At 35.2% G+C, this 16836-nt stretch overlaps 1 protein-coding gene and 1 pseudogene across 1 annotated transcript; both read right to left on the bottom strand.

The window, feature by feature from the left end:
- Positions 1-13170: 13170 nt before the first annotated feature.
- On the bottom strand, positions 13171-15132 carry LOC143569840 (uncharacterized). Its single transcript, XM_077055652.1, has 2 exons — positions 13897-15132; positions 13171-13822 (listed from the first exon to the last, which is right to left on the bottom strand). The coding sequence occupies exons 1-2, from the start codon at positions 13908-13910 to the stop codon at positions 13171-13173; spliced, it is 666 nt and encodes a 221-aa protein (XP_076911767.1). The 5' UTR covers positions 13911-15132.
- On the bottom strand, positions 14273-14992 carry LOC143569845 (putative serine/threonine-protein kinase PBL25 pseudogene; annotated as a pseudogene).
- Positions 15133-16836: the final 1704 nt, after the last annotated feature.

Here is a 16836-nt window from a genome sequence, read left to right on the forward strand (position 1 = left end):
CTCTCACCATGTGCTCCTTTCTGTAACAGTTATTGCATGGGTACGGAAACTTTGTATTCCCTTTGTACGACTTTTTCTCTTCCCTCTTTCTCTGTTTCTCATGGTTCTCTCATTTACCAGTTTCCGCGTTTATATTTATTATTACTCCAGTTATTATTGTTTCTATTAAACGGTTTGTCGGGGTTTATCTTTTGACTTTTCGACATACAAAGCCTCATATTGTTCTTTATTGATGTTCCCGCTAATTGCTTGTGCTCCTTTCTGTAACAGTTATTGCATGGGTACGGAAACTTTGTATTCCCTTTGTACGACTTTTTCTCTTCCCTCTTTCTCTGTTTCTCATGGTTCTCTCATTTACCAGTTTCCGCGTTTATATTTATTATTACTCCAGTTATTATTGTTTCTATTAACCGGTTTGTCGGGGTTTATCTTTTGACTTTTCGACATACAAAGCCTCATATTTTTCTCTTTATTGATGTTCCCGCTAATTGCTTGGCTAAATCCTTCTGCCCGACCAAATAAATTTCAAACCCAGTCAGGTTAGGTTGATTTTACCAACTTTGTATGCTAGCCATTAAACTCATATACTCTAGTCGAATACCGTGTAAAACTGTTGAGTTTGATTTTAATTGGGATTATGTTTGTTATGGATTTTATTTATTAAGTAAATTGTTGAGTTTGATTAAATTGATGCGTATGATTACTTGATTTTATTTTCTTAGGTTTATTGTTTCACATTACGACCCTTGTTGATTGTTTCAAAGGATAAGGTTTTGTTAGGTCATTTACTTTGTGTTCTTGACTAGTTTGTGATTGAATTCGAATAAGATCATAGAAACAATAAAAAGAATCAAATAAATAAATGTGAGCTGCTAGCTTAGAAAGCTGTAAGGTGATAGGTTATTGATAGATCTTTGTTGATCAGGATTCTAGATTTAGTTTTAACGTAAGGAGTCCGTCTAGGTTTGATTTACAACTAAGTCTATTAAGTTCATTGAGTTTGCTTAAAATGCTAGTAATCTTTTGTGGTGTCCATGGGCATAAGACTTACGAGGTGAAGCTGGCTTACGCTTAATGAGTTGCATTTGTTTCTGCGTGTTTACATATGATAAAAGGGGGTTTAGATTAATTGGCTTAACATGTTATTTTTTGGAGGTTGATTCATATCCTCATATGTTATCGAGAACAATAATCGTCACCATCAGATTATTATCAAATTACATCATCTGATCGTTCTTCATTTTAACTGTCTTCTTCGAGATCTCCAATTTATTCAAAAGTTTTATTCTATTCCATGAGATGCATCAAGTAGGTCATGATCAATGATAAAGTCCATATATCAATCTTTGTCTTCTATAATTATTTTCGTGTGTGTTGTTGTTGATCAAATATAAGTTAACAACAGTCTTAAGAGTGTTGTAGACTTTGAATCTGTAATTTTTGGCATGAAGGATTATAATCTTTGTTGTCTTGTTGATTGGGTAATAAACGTCTCTGATTTTGAATTATACAATTGTGATTTAATATTAGTGACAATGACTTTGGGATATTTAGAAGTGCCAATGTTTGCTTATAAATGTAAACTATTGTGGGACATTGGTAAATTTTGTTACAAAAATAATGTGGTTTAAATGTGCAAAGATAAGGATCAAGGAGTCCAATATGTTTTCTTACATTGCTTAAGCGATGCATCAGTGCTTCGCGAGCACACCCAACATTTTTGAGGGTGTTCATGGTAGTAGTTATCCTCCTCCTCTTGATAACTTACAAAAGTTGGTTCCACGGGCCATCATTATCATACTCATCACCTGAATCATAATAACAATGATCATCAGGTGGAGGGGTGAATAATTATGAGACTGCCTGTTGTGACCATGTTGATAGAAGTTCCTTTGGTTATAAGTATATGACTCATAGTTCGCTAAAGGTGGTTCAAAATATGCATATGGATGGTACGATTCATCATCCTCCAATGGCTTATATCCTTCACATGGTTCATAGACCCAACTCCAAGTCATCCCGAGTTTCATGCACATATAATACACGTAAATACAGAGTGTAAAATTGACCAGACATATAACATGTCTTTTGTGAACTGCCTTGAAATTTGGGTTCTGTAGAGTGTTCAGATTTCCATGACTAAATTTCGGGTGGTTTCTAAGGCTCGGGTTATACGTATTTGAGTTCATGTTATTATTATTATTATTATTATTACTATTATTATTACTATTATTATTATTATTATTATTATTAATATTTTACTTCTTTTCACCCTGCACATAATTCACCTCTTCCCCCCCACCCTCAACTTCCTCGTCTTGTACAACCCCACAAGTCAACACCTCATGTCCCAACTCACCACACTGTTTGCATACCGGATACTTTTTCTCGAGTTACCTTTATCTTTTGTAACCCACACTCAATAATTTAGCCACCTTCTTTTCTAATATCCATTCTGTCATCCGAAGCCTTATTATCTATCGCTTTCACAACTGTCCTTTTCACCACTCTCTTCGATTGAGCCTGTCTATTTGAGTTCACTGCATATCTCTCAAGGTGCCTCCCATCCACATTTTCATCATTTACAAGAAAGAACTCTTTAGTGGTATATTGGAGGTATCGAACATCATCATTAGAAAATATGCCTTGGAATGCCTTTATTAATTCTCATATGGCGATTCCATGGTGAAAACAAGTCCTCAAAAATAGTTTAAACCTCTGGATGGTTATATAAACGTTTCACCCGTACGTTTCCGACAATTTCTTATGGTAGTTCAGGCTTCAGTGGTTGTTTGTGGCGTATAATACTCATATAAAAACGGTTGTGCCAAATCCCGGTCACATATAAATGCTAGCTGAAGGTAATGATACAAACCACTGTTTACCGCATCCTTCAGACTGAACTGAAATAAAACCATCTTCACTTCCTTTGTGGTAAACCCTTGACTTAAGATTGTAGCACAATTCGAATTAAAATCACTGAAGTATAAATACAGTTCTTTAGTGGTCTTTCCATGAAAAGTGGGTTGTCCGGTCAAACTGCTCTGTCTTATTGAAAATGTTCTCCCATCTATAACCCGAACAATGATCGGTAATGGGTCTGTGGCCACTTATGGAATAAAATGGCTCTAATCCCCCGAATCGGTGGAAGGATAAAAGCTATAGGGGCCCCATTATCAAACTCGTAAAATGGAACATGTGGCTCTTGGTTGACATGATGTCTCGATGATTGTCTATTTCTCGGTTGCTGATTCTGTTGACGATCTCGATCAGGTGCTCAATTACTCTGGGGATATTTTTGTTGATTCCTCTCATAGTACTGATGATCGATGTCGAAAGGTCAATAAAAAACAGTTATAAAATTACCTTTCCTTGCAAGGGAAAGTAAGGTATTGAATCCACAGGGAATCAATGGAAAGTGCTAGTCAGGGTCATCTTTAATTGATTAATTAAATAGAGTGGATAGACGATGTCAAGCGGTTTGAAAATTGATTTGGTTGTAAAAAAATTTGATAAAAGTAACCAAACTCCAGGTTTCAGGTTGTGAAACAACTAGACCAATGGATTATCTTATTTGGACAACTCGTTTTATTACACCTATGATCAAATGACAAGATAGTTGACCTTACTGATTGACAGAACTTAATCTGAACAATTGGTTTGGATGAATATAACTGAATTGATTACCAGTTTTAGGGTTTGATAAATATAAGTGATTTAATTTCTAAAGATAAACGGGTCAATGACTCTGAGAACTTAATCCTAAAAATTGATGACCACAAATCAATAAACTGATATATGCACAAAAATTCAATTACATAAAACTATAGAATGCATACACAAACATAAAAGATTAAATAGGATGTTAATCAACTCTGGTGCCAATGTAAAGATTCAAAATACCAAAAATGTCTTGCTTACAAACACAACCCTACTTCCAGAGATAGTTACGAACGATTTAGCCTTGCATCTTGATCTTGAATAGCTTCATTGATTGTTGCAAGGATGATAACATGGATCATTATGATGATCGGAAGGTGTTATCAGGGTCTTTAACGGCTCCCAAATCACTCAAGGATGATAGAATATGAAGGATAATCAATATAGGGTTTATCAGGGCTTAAATATGAAAGTAAATCAAGAAAAATCGGATTTCCCATTAGACCAGGCCGTAAGCTACGGTCTGGTCACTGTAGCTTACGGTGAGACCGTAGGCTACGATTGGAAGCTTCTGTCTTACGATGACTTTTATTCCATTTTTATACTTGTCTCGTCGAGAAACCCAAATTTGATATATTATGGGTTCCGTAACTCATTTTCTAGCCCTATATATGTTTGTTTTACTTTAGATGCGTACGAATCACTTTCGAACTCCTCTAATTGCTTCTTATTTGCCCATAACTCAATTCCTTGCCGTCCTAAGTGCTCCAAATTAGTTCCTTTAAACTCTGAGCACCTGTCAACATAAAACCACTCAAAGTACCCTTGTTCGATACATATAGACAACTATAACACACGATATTAAACACTATAAACACGTGATTTCAACCACACATCAACTGACCCCATGAAAATCCTCGTATTCCTCTTCATCTTCATACTCGGGACCCTATCATACTATATTTTCCAATACTCCGCCCTCACATCCCCATTATTAAATGCATTCTCTTCAACCACAAGCAGAAACGGTCTTGTCGGTTTGGTGGTTTAGACCGTATTGATCGGTTATCATCAAAATTTAATTGTCGTCTTTGATTTCGGCTTCCCCCTCCATGTTTTACTTGGTTTTTGTTATGGTTACCATTTTGGTTTTGGTTAGGTGGTAGGATGTTTGGAGGGATCGGTTGCCCTTGATTCTGTGGTTGTCCATGGTTTTTGGGTGCATAAATCGTTGGGTCTTGAATATTTCGGTTACTCATGTTTTCTTCCTTTGGTTTTGAGGTTGCGTTTCTAGTTTTCGGCTTAATTGGGTTTTTGAGCTGCTCATTCTCTTGGCTGTTTTTTAAATCTCTGGATCAAACTGTAGCGGCTCTTTTTCACGTGAATATCTCTTCTGCATTAACCTGTAAGATAACTTGCACACATAAAAACAATAAAATCTCGTGTAAATAAATGAAAAGAACAATAATAATAACACGAAAAACTAACACAAAACTAGCATTTTGCGAGTTGATTCCCAGGAAACGGCACCATTCTGATCGATGTCGAAAGGTTAATAAAATATATTTATTAAATTACCTCTACTAGCAAGGGCAAGTAAGGTGCTGAATCCACATGGAATCAGTGGAAAGTGCTCGTTCAGTTTAATGCTTTTTAATTAATTATACAGAGGTGGACAAATGATATCTAGCGGTTAAAAAGTGATTTGTAAAACAATATTGGGAAAATAACCAATCTCCAGGTTTCAGGTTTTGAAGCAAGTTGGACAAATAATGAAATCTATTTGGAAATATCTTTGTTTAGATAAGTAAACCAAAAGACTAAATAATTTGCTTTGCCGAATGTCAAAACTTGATCCAAACGATTGGCACAACTTAATAATGATCTAATTGATTATTAGTTTTAGGTTTTTAATGCACAAAATCAATGGTATGGTTAATGATAAACGGGTCAGTTACGATATGAACTCAATCCTAGTTGTTGATGACCTCAAATCAGTTAACTAATAAAAGATTAAGCATTCAATTATGAAAAAACTGTCTAAGAACACAAATAATTATAAAGATATGACTAACTGAATGATTAACCAATTCCAAATCTAAAGTTAAGGTTTTAAATATCAAAATTCCAAAGTACAAATCAATCCTATGCCCAGAGATGGTTATGAGATCTTTGGCCTTGCAATTCATTTTGAATCTCTTGATTATGGTGTGGAAAGATGATTGCATGAACGATTAATATGATTAGAAGGTGTTATGATGGTGAAATATAGCCCAAAAAATCGCCCCTTTTTAATAGAGAATGAATGAAATCATCTATACACACCATAATCAAGAGATTCAAAATCAAGATGCAAGCCTAAAGATCTCATAACCATCTCCGGGCATAAGGTTGAGTTATACTTTGGATTTTTGGTATTTTAAACCTTAACTTTGGATTTGGATTTGGTTAATCATTCGATTAGTCAAATCTTTATAATTGTTTGGGTGCTTAAATAGTTTTTTCATAGTTGAATGTTTAATCTTTTATTAGTTAATTTATTTGAGGTCATCAACAATTAGGATTGAGTTCTTTTCGTCATTGACCCATTTATCATTAACCAAATCACTGATTTCGTGCATTAAAAACCTAAAACTGATAATCATTTAGATCATTATTAAGTTGTGCCAAACGTTTGGAACAAAATCTGACATTCAACCTAGCCAAATATTTATTCTTTTTGTTTACTTATATAAACAAAGATATCCAATTAGGTTTCATGAATTGTCTAACTTGTTTCAAAACCCGAAACTTGGAGATTGGTTATTTTCCCAATATTGTTTACATATTACTTTTAAACTGCTTGACATCGTTTGTCAACCATGGTATAATTAATTAAAAAGAATTAAACAGAACGGGAACTTTCCATTATTTCCCTGTTAATTCGACACCTTACTTGCCTTTGCTAAGAAAGGTAATTTTGTAATATTTTTTATTGATCTTTCGACATTGATCAGCAGCCCGAGTCCGCAATCCAGTAGTCCAATCTATTTTCCTTTGCTTCTATGGTAACTATTGGTGCTTGTACTTCTTCCTCTTCATAGACAACATGTGCCTCTACATCCCAAGTCGTCTCCTCGGTTTCAATATTATTTCTGATATCTTGTTTTAGTGTCCGACAATCTCTCACCATGTGCTCCTTTCTGTAACAGTTATTGCATGGGTACGGAAACTTTGTATTCCCTTTGTACGACTTTTTCTCTTCCCTCTTTCTCTGTTTCTCATGGTTCTCTCATTTACCAGTTTCCGCGTTTATATTTATTATTACTCCAGTTATTATTGTTTCTATTAAACGGTTTGTCGGGGTTTATCTTTTGACTTTTCGACATACAAAGCCTCATATTGTTCTTTATTGATGTTCCCGCTAATTGCTTGTGCTCCTTTCTGTAACAGTTATTGCATGGGTACGGAAACTTTGTATTCCCTTTGTACGACTTTTTCTCTTCCCTCTTTCTCTGTTTCTCATGGTTCTCTCATTTACCAGTTTCCGCGTTTATATTTATTATTACTCCAGTTATTATTGTTTCTATTAACCGGTTTGTCGGGGTTTATCTTTTGACTTTTCGACATACAAAGCCTCATATTTTTCTCTTTATTGATGTTCCCGCTAATTGCTTGGCTAAATCCTTCTGCCCGACCAAATAAATTTCAAACCCAGTCAGGTTAGGTTGATTTTACCAACTTTGTATGCTAGCCATTAAACTCATATACTCTAGTCGAATACCGTGTAAAACTGTTGAGTTTGATTTTAATTGGGTTATGTTTGTTATGGATTTTATTTATTAAGTAAATTGTTGAGTTTGATTAAATTGATGCGTATGATTACTTGATTTTATTTTCTTAGGTTTATTGTTTCACATTACGACCCTTGTTGATTGTTTCAAAGGATAAGGTTTTGTTAGGTCATTTACTTTGTGTTCTTGACTAGTTTGTGATTGAATTCGAATAAGATCATAGAAACAATAAAAAGAATCAAATAAATAAATGTGAGCTGCTAGCTTAGAAAGCTGTAAGGTGATAGGTTATTGATAGATCTTTGTTGATCAGGATTCTAGATTTAGTTTTAACGTAAGGAGTCCGTCTAGGTTTGATTTACAACTAAGTCTATTAAGTTCATTGAGTTTGCTTAAAATGCTAGTAATCTTTTGTGGTGTCCATGGGCATAAGACTTACGAGGTGAAGCTGGCTTACGCTTAATGAGTTGCATTTGTTTCTGCGTGTTTACATATGATAAAAGGGGGTTTAGATTAATTGGCTTAACATGTTATTTTTTGGAGGTTGATTCATATCCTCATATGTTATCGAGAACAATAATCGTCACCATCAGATTATTATCAAATTACATCATCTGATCGTTCTTCATTTTAACTGTCTTCTTCGAGATCTCCAATTTATTCAAAAGTTTTATTCTATTCCATGAGATGCATCAAGTAGGTCATGATCAATGATAAAGTCCATATATCAATCTTTGTCTTCTATAATTATTTTCGTGTGTGTTGTTGTTGATCAAATATAAGTTAACAACAGTCTTAAGAGTGTTGTAGACTTTGAATCTGTAATTTTTGGCATGAAGGATTATAATCTTTGTTGTCTTGTTGATTGGGTAATAAACGTCTCTGATTTTGAATTATACAATTGTGATTTAATATTAGTGACAATGACTTTGGGATATTTAGAAGTGCCAATGTTTGCTTATAAATGTAAACTATTGTGGGACATTGGTAAATTTTGTTACAAAAATAATGTGGTTTAAATGTGCAAAGATAAGGATCAAGGAGTCCAATATGTTTTCTTACATTGCTTAAGCGATGCATCAGTGCTTCGCGAGCACACCCAACATTTTTGCCACGAGCCATGAGAAATCGGGATAAGATGCAAAAGAACGCCCATTATTTTTGCAATGAGTGCACACCAAGGTTCTTCTATTCTAGCATTCATAGATGCAGAAGAAGCAATGCAATCAATGGTGGTATGAATTTCCTTATGTTTCTCATCTAGTATGAGGATACCATAAGTATGATTGATAGAAGGAAGTGGTTATATTATCAAAATGTTGCTTCCGATTGTGTCATAGCTTGGATTAAGACCAACAAGAAATTAACTCATCGTGTGATCTTTTGCTCTCTTGGCAAACAATTGTGCAGCTCAACATGTACATGAGGGAATAGTATTAATAGTATTCATCTCATCCCATTTTGATTTCATCTTCGTTAAGTATGTAGCAATATCACTGCTACCCTGAATGATTTGGTAAAGGTTCTTTTGTAACTAATAAAACTTAGCATCATTTTCCTGATCATATTGAGTGTTCAACTCATTCCAAAGAATCTGAGCAATTTCAGCGTACAAGACATTATCACTGATATCACGAGTGAGGGTGTTGAGAATCCATGATATCACCAAATCATGTAATGCTGCCAAATTGTAAAATGTAGCTCATTAACCGATATAGTTAAAGTATTGTTAATGAAACAGAGAATGTTTTTAGCAGATAAATCAATCCTCATTTCTTTCTTCCATGCACTGAAGCCAGTACCATCGAAAATTTTTGAAACAAGGATCATAGTAGTATGATCCGAAGGGTGAAGCTATACAGGGTTGGGAGAATCGATGGGCATATTCAGAAGAACAAAACTGTTCGAGTCGCCATTCAACACAACAGATGAAACAAACGCACGAGAAGAAGAAGCGCATAGGAACAAACAACGTATAAGGTCAGCTATTAGACATATAAGTATTCCAGCTTAAAAGATATACGGCGTGTAAGATTAAATGTTATACAACATATAAGTGGGTATATAGCAATTAAGTTTGCTTTTGACTTATACGGAAAAAGTATATGGAGAATTATGGACAATTTTGCAAGTTTTTGTGTGAAAAATGAAGGTGTAATGATCTGACACTTTTATAAACTGTTCAAAACCAACAATATGACATGTTGTGAGCATTTGGTGAAGTTTGAACGGTTAAATCTTCTGGAATGAAAAAAAATGTAGAAAATACATGAATTGTGGTTTTCCAAGTAGTTAACGAGATCTATACCTGAACAAACACAAGAAAGATCAAAGAAAATGAACATAAGATAAAAAAAATAAAAATAAAAAAACAAACAACGGATGAAGAGAATACTTTTATAAACTGTTCAAAACCAACAATATGACATGTTGTGAGCATTTGGTGAAGTTTGAACGGTTAAATCTTCTGGAATGAAAAAAAATGTAGAAAATACATGAATTGTGGTTTTCCAAGTAGTTAACGAGATCTATACCTGAACAAACACAAGAAAGATCAAAGAAAATGAACATAAGATAAAAAAAATAAAAATAAAAAAACAAACAACGGATGAAGAGAGATAACCGACGAAATGAGAGAAACTGGTTGAAACAAAGAGCATGATTAAGAGAACTCTGCTCTTATACCATCTAATCGTTGAAGAATGATAACACGGAAAGAAAAGAAAAAAAGTAGGGAAGGAAAAATTTATTTCATTATAATAAAAAATTACAAAAAATAAGAAACAAGAAATATATATATATGTTATACGCTATTCTTCACAGTAAAAGGAAAGGGATGCATTGAAACATCTCTACTTCCAATTCCTATGTCCAGTATTGAAGACTCATATCAAATGACAAATGGAAAGAAATTCAGACTCATTCGACACTGAGACTCCACTAGTTCTGATAAAGTGCAAATTAGAATATGCAAGGAGCATGATCAAGTAGATCAAAGAAACCAATGTTGTCAAAAGGAAAAGGAGTAATGACTAATCCAAAAGACAATCATCAGGAACAACAAAATTTTGAGTATCCGACATTTCAAAATCCTTACTTCGCTCACTCTCAAAGATAATATTGGAATATGGATCAAAATTCCTTGGAGGGAATGTATAAAATTGAAGATAATTCAATTCATGACGAAATCAATGTCACAAAATTAGCAGAAACAATACTTAAGGAAGAAATGGAAAACAAGAAAGGACAAAAAGAATAGGAGATAAGCAAAAACACCAAAAAGGAAAACAGGAACAAGAAATTAATCATTCGCTGGAAGAAGTAGACAATAAGTTGTAATCGGTATAGCAATAGTAGTTTTATACATTCTTACTACTACAACATAAATAAAAGATATGTTTTCCTAAACCTATCTTTAAATTATGTCAATGAATAAGACAACATAAACTATGAGTAATCCTCCCAGCAAGTCTTGAAGAAACAGAAAAGTCCAGAGGATAAGTAACTCCAAATATTTAGCAAAAGAGCATAAACAAACCTAGAAAGAGAATTGAAAATTCTCATGGGTTGTCTATACACAAGATATGTACTAGTCATTTCAAGAGCATACAACAAGGGACAGTCTAAGCAAATGAACTATATGAGTGACAAGTGTGCAATTGCTGAAAGACAAGTGGCAAAAAGATCTTTTTTTATTATACAGGGAGATAAGTATATATTCTTAAGTTTTTTTATAATTTATTAAATTCTAATGGTTATTTCTGTTACCCGAATACTTCATTAGTTCATTTTTAACGCTTTTGTTTATTTTGATTTTATTAAGGACATAATTATAGAAATTGTCTTTTATATTTGTATCAAATTTCACTCGTTATTCATTAGCTTCAAAAATGATATGTTTTATCCTTTACGTTTAAAAATCTAACACCGTTTGTCTTTTGACACTAACCCAGTTAGTTTTTCTGGTTAAGTCATAACATGTGCCTTGCACATGAGAGTAAACTAGTCAATTTACCAATCTAATTAAAAGTATTTTAATTATTAAAAAACACAACGCAACCCCACCTCCGCTCCCCTCCGCCTTTGTTAATCAGTCTACACGATTGACACATTTTTTTCTTCTCCGACGAGCCATCACCACCATCTCCGACAATGATTGTCGTAAACCACCACCATCTTAGCAGAGAACCACCATAGCTGGCCCACCCCACCCACCCCCATTCGCAAATTGTCGTCAGCACCACCAACGCATCACCACCACCACTTGCCATAACAGTATCCAGGGTAACCTAAAACAAAGTACAACTAAATAGAAGAACTTGATAGATCTAGGTAAACACCCTAATTCCCATATCAAAACATAAAAACCCTAGATCTAAATTCTAACAACCAAATCCATACAAAATACGCCCATGTCGTTTACAAACATCCATCGTCGTGACAGTCTTTACAATTCTGGATAAACAGAACTACGACTTGTTTATGGAGAGAGGGGATATAAGATTTGGGAAAGATGATAGAAATAAAAAGGATATGAGTACATCGGAGATTCGGGCAGCCGTCGAATATGGAGGTGGCTACAGCCATCGGAGATTCGGAGTACTGAAAATCGGTTACAATGAAGGGATGATTAGAGTGGACGGTTTTTATTTTTTAATGTTATATTTTATTTAGGTTTAATTATTAAAATATTTTGTTGAAGCAAAACAAGGTAAAATGACTAATTTACCCTCATGTGTAAGGTACATGATATGACCTAACCAGAATAACTAACTGGGTTAGTGCCAAATGACAAACGGTGTTAGATTTTTAAACGTAAATGATAAAACATATAAATTTTGAAGATAAAGGATAACGAGTGAAATTTAATACAAACATAAAGGACAATTTTTGCAATTCTGTCTTTTATTAAGTCGGTACGTTAAACTACTTGTTTATGTTTGTTTGGGCCCGTGTGGGCTGTAGGCCTTTATGTGGTTATAATTTTAATTGGGTTGCTTGGGCCTTTGGCAAAAAAAAACCCAATATGTATGGTGGGATAAGTTGCAAGATTACATGAAAGGTTTGGTAGTTTCATCCACAACTGTTTTAAATAGTTATGAGGATGAACGTAGTTATCCCAACCATCATGACTGTGTTCCCGAGTTTCATTTAAGGGGAGAAAAGAAAGGGAGGAGAATTGAAAAAGAAAAGAAAGAGAGGGAGGAGGAAAATGTCACTTCATTTCATGTTCTTGAGTTTAATAAAAATGGAAGGAAAGGAAAGAAAATTTAGGAGTTAATAGGTCGTTAGTGTTATACACACACATTTTCTCTCCTAATCTTTCCAATTTGGAAGGATGAGTATGGACTTAAATATTCTAGTCTTTTCTCTCCCTTCTCCTCCCCTCCTATCCTTAAAAAATCTCTAAACCATGATTCCTTCACATTTTCTTCTCATTTATTTCCACTCCCCTCTTTAAATAAGACCCAGGAACACAGAGGAGTCGTTTATATAAGGTCAATCGGAGCAAGAGGCTGTAATAACTTACGAGCATTCAATTGTGTTAATCAAGTTCTTGTTTCAATCACAAGTTGTGGTCATACTAGCATATTCCGATTTCATTTGTAAGCGTGCATTTGTGTTGATTAACAATGGTGTCCAAGAAGAAAGTTCATGATCAGAAAATATTCGATCAATACGGAACCAATAATCAAAATGATGACATTGGCATGCAGAAACATCAACTTCGTTTGATTCAATGCATCTTCTTCCTTTTGTTCAAGAATACATTAATCGAGTTAAATGAAATAAGAAACAGAAGCCACGTATGCTTGAATTTCACTAACATTATTGCTATCGACGATATCACTACCGCAATTAACAGATATAAAAGTATTGCTCTAATCGTCCAGGGTTTTATCGTGTCTAAACTCTCTGGTGAAGTAAACCATAAAGCAGCCTGTGGTTCATCATCAGGTTTCAACAGAAGATCTAGCACTTCAGAACCAAGGTCCGACCGATCTCTGGTGACAGCGTCATCCATTGTTAACACACTGCTAGAAGTAAAACCCTTGACAGGTGGCTTAAGATCACCAAATTCGTCCGAACTTAGTTTCTGAAAAAGCCAGATCAGATTCTTGCGTTTATCCGAATCATCAGAGTCAGAATATAGTGGCACAATATCAGAGTCCAAGTTACTACGGCCATCATCATAATATTGTAACAAGCCATGGAAAGTAAGACCCTTTTTATCATCAATATGTTTGGCGTACATACTGAAAATCTCCTCAACACAAGTGCTAAGTTGATCTTCACCAGGTTTTATAACAAACAGGAAAACAACTACTTCTTTTCTGCTAAGTCCGCCGTCTCTGTTTAAATCAAATATATCGAAAACTTTCCCCACGCTGCATCATTATATATAACACATTAAAACATGCATAGAACAATCAGCTTCCATGATTGTTAAAGACAGACTTACTTGTTCCTGCGCATGATGAGCGTAATGAAAGAAACCTTTGAAATCCAGTCTTGTAAATCATCTGATTCTATCAATCTAGATCTCTTGCCATCTTTATGTGTTAAAGATACATGTTGATACAAAATTCACATTCAAACTTTACATTATCGATAATTTTATGTGTATTTGCGTATATAAACCACAAATAAAACTCACCTCGTTTTCCAGTGCTTCTTCAAGCTCTTTCAAAGCACGATATATGGGGTAGCACTGTTTTCTATCTTCAATCAAGCATCCCTTTGCTACTGATAAAAAAATAGTCAAAGGAGTCTCGGCTCATTTGGTTCCACAAATTAGGATCAATAATCGTGTGTAATTTCTCCTTTTTATAGTAGTGCTATAACGTGAGGCCATGATCGTCTTCTATGGTGCACAACCTCCCACACAAAATTTCAAGTAGCACCATACCAAAAGAAAATACATCTGATTCTTTCTTCACTATGCCAGTAAATATGTATTCTAGTTCACAATAACCTGGTGTGCCACAGGGATGGGAGATAATAACACTTCTACCCAGACCCGTCAAACTTAACTTGGACAATCCAAAATCAGAAATTTTAGCAACCCATTCGTGATCTAACAAAATATTAGCACTTTTTAAATCTCGATGGATTATGGCCTGATGTTTCCCCACATGATTGTGGAGATGATCTAGACCGCGAGCAATATCAACACATATTCTAAGTCTTTCTAACCATAAAAGAGTACGAGAGGTTTTGTTATGCCTTATATACCGATCCAAACTTCCATGCTCCGCATATTCATAAATGTTAATCTTCTCATCTCCCTCCTCGCAATAACCGAGAAGAGAGATCAAATTTGCATGCTTTTGAAACTTGAGCAACTCGATTTTAGTCAAAAACTCCTTTAACCCTTGTCCAAACTGCTTATCCAATCGCTTTATAGCAACTGGTGTAAGTTGCCCAGATATCAAAAGTTCCCCTGTGTATACCCCTCCATATCCACCTATTCCGATACAAGTTTCAAAGTTTTTGGTTGCTTCTTCTATCACTTTGAATGGTATTTCGAGGTGTTGGGACTGTTTTAACTGTGACATTTTGTTAATGAAAACAAGTGCAAATGGTTGTTAAGAGATTGAAAAGCCAAAAGGTAGATAGACGATGTTGGTGGATGGAAGTAGATCCAGCCTCTTTGGCTTGATTTAAGTTGGCATCTTGAATTGATAAACTTACCAGTGTTTGTTGTTGTTTGGCTGACATATGCCAAATCATCCCACTTTTCTATTGATAAATCTGTTGGATTTTATGGGCGTTTCGGGTCAAGTCAACGTGACCAACCCGAACTTGATCCGGACAGAGTTACACCGGGGGTAACGAGACCCAGGCCTACTTAAATGTTAATTAGGCCCGATAAAATTAATTGGATGGACAGATTTATGGACTAGGCTTTGTTTGGTTATTTGGGCTCAAGCCCAAGTTGGTTAATTGTTAAACCCTAAGTAATTTACCTATAAATACATATTCATTATCTATTTATGGTAACCTTATCAATTACTAAAAAACCCTAGCTGCCCATTATCTTTCCGGCGCCGAAATCCGGCCAGCCTCTTTTCCGGCGAGGCCATTCAGGCCACCGCACAGCCACCACTACTTAAAACAGTCCTTCTCCAGCCATCACAAGCATCACCGCTGCTTATTACAAGTCCGGTGCTATCATATTCTTGTGTCACGTTTTTCCAGCGAGGTCCTTCTTCTCCGGCGAGTTCGTTTTTCCGGTGAGATCCATCTTGGCCGCCGCTGCTTCCGTTCATCACGCAACATCACCGCCGCCTATTGTGAAGGTCCAGCGCTGCTATACATTGGTGATACTGGGCTGTTGCTGCTGTTCCGATTTACCGCCGCCGTCCTCCGCCGCCAGAGCTGCGCCGGAATTGCTGTGGGGTACTCTAGTGTCCAAATCTAGCATTTCTTGTTAACCTTCGGTGTGTCTTCCCGGTTCTTGTTAACCGAGGTATATCCAATAACACCCTATGGTTGTTTACTTTATTGTTTATCGTACTCGTATTGTTGTAATCGGATCCGGGTTTGAGTTTCGGTTTTTGGTTCGTTTTATCGTTTATATTCCGCTGCGTTTTTATAACTCGTTTATATATTTGATTATTAATATTGATTAATAACTATTAAACGAAATCATTAACTAAAACGGGTTAGAAAGGTTTGTCCGTTTTCGTTCCGAACCACCGTTGAAACCCAACAGTGGTATCAGAGCCGCGGTTACAACGTACGAGTCGATACCGGTTCGTTTAAAACGGGATCTACATCTTAAACTTTAAATCGTTTAAAGTTTATAGATCTAGAATTATTTTCGGGTAATTTTGAGTTGGTCAAAGTTTTGTTTATCTTATTTGACCAAGTCAAAACGACCCGAAATTTTATTTATTGTGAATAGGTAAATCCGGCCCCGACCTATGTGTTTGTTTGGTTGTGTTTGGTGTTTGAGCTTGTTTTGGCCATATGGTTGGTTCAAAAGTGTAAAAAGGTTATTATTTAATTTTCTGTTTTCTTTTGGCCATTAAGATGGTTCAAATTTGTAATAGGACATATTAATGTTAGTTTATAAATTTGTAATTAAGAAGACGCGAAGATAAACGAGGACGAGCTCGAGGACCATTTTGGAGTTAGTGGGAGTTCGGGCAAGACGACGAGATGCACGGCGTAGTCCATCCTTGTGGTTGTTTGTGTTGTGACCCCTTGACCCGATCGGTCTCCCTAATTTGCTCTAGCGAGACCTATCAACTTTTAACCATAAAGGATTTACATATTTTTTTATTTGCTATTTGTGGTTGCTTGGTTTGATTATAATAGGATTATAATATCATCAACCTAATACCAAATAAATTGGAAAATAAACATTTTATTAACCGATTTTGTTTTGCAAATT

The sequence above is a fragment of the Bidens hawaiensis genome, unplaced genomic scaffold, assembly GCF_021521415.1.
Source record: "Bidens hawaiensis isolate Kalapana, Puna unplaced genomic scaffold, B.hawaiensis_p1.1 tig00024666_1, whole genome shotgun sequence".
NCBI classification, from domain to species: domain Eukaryota; kingdom Viridiplantae; phylum Streptophyta; class Magnoliopsida; order Asterales; family Asteraceae; genus Bidens; species Bidens hawaiensis.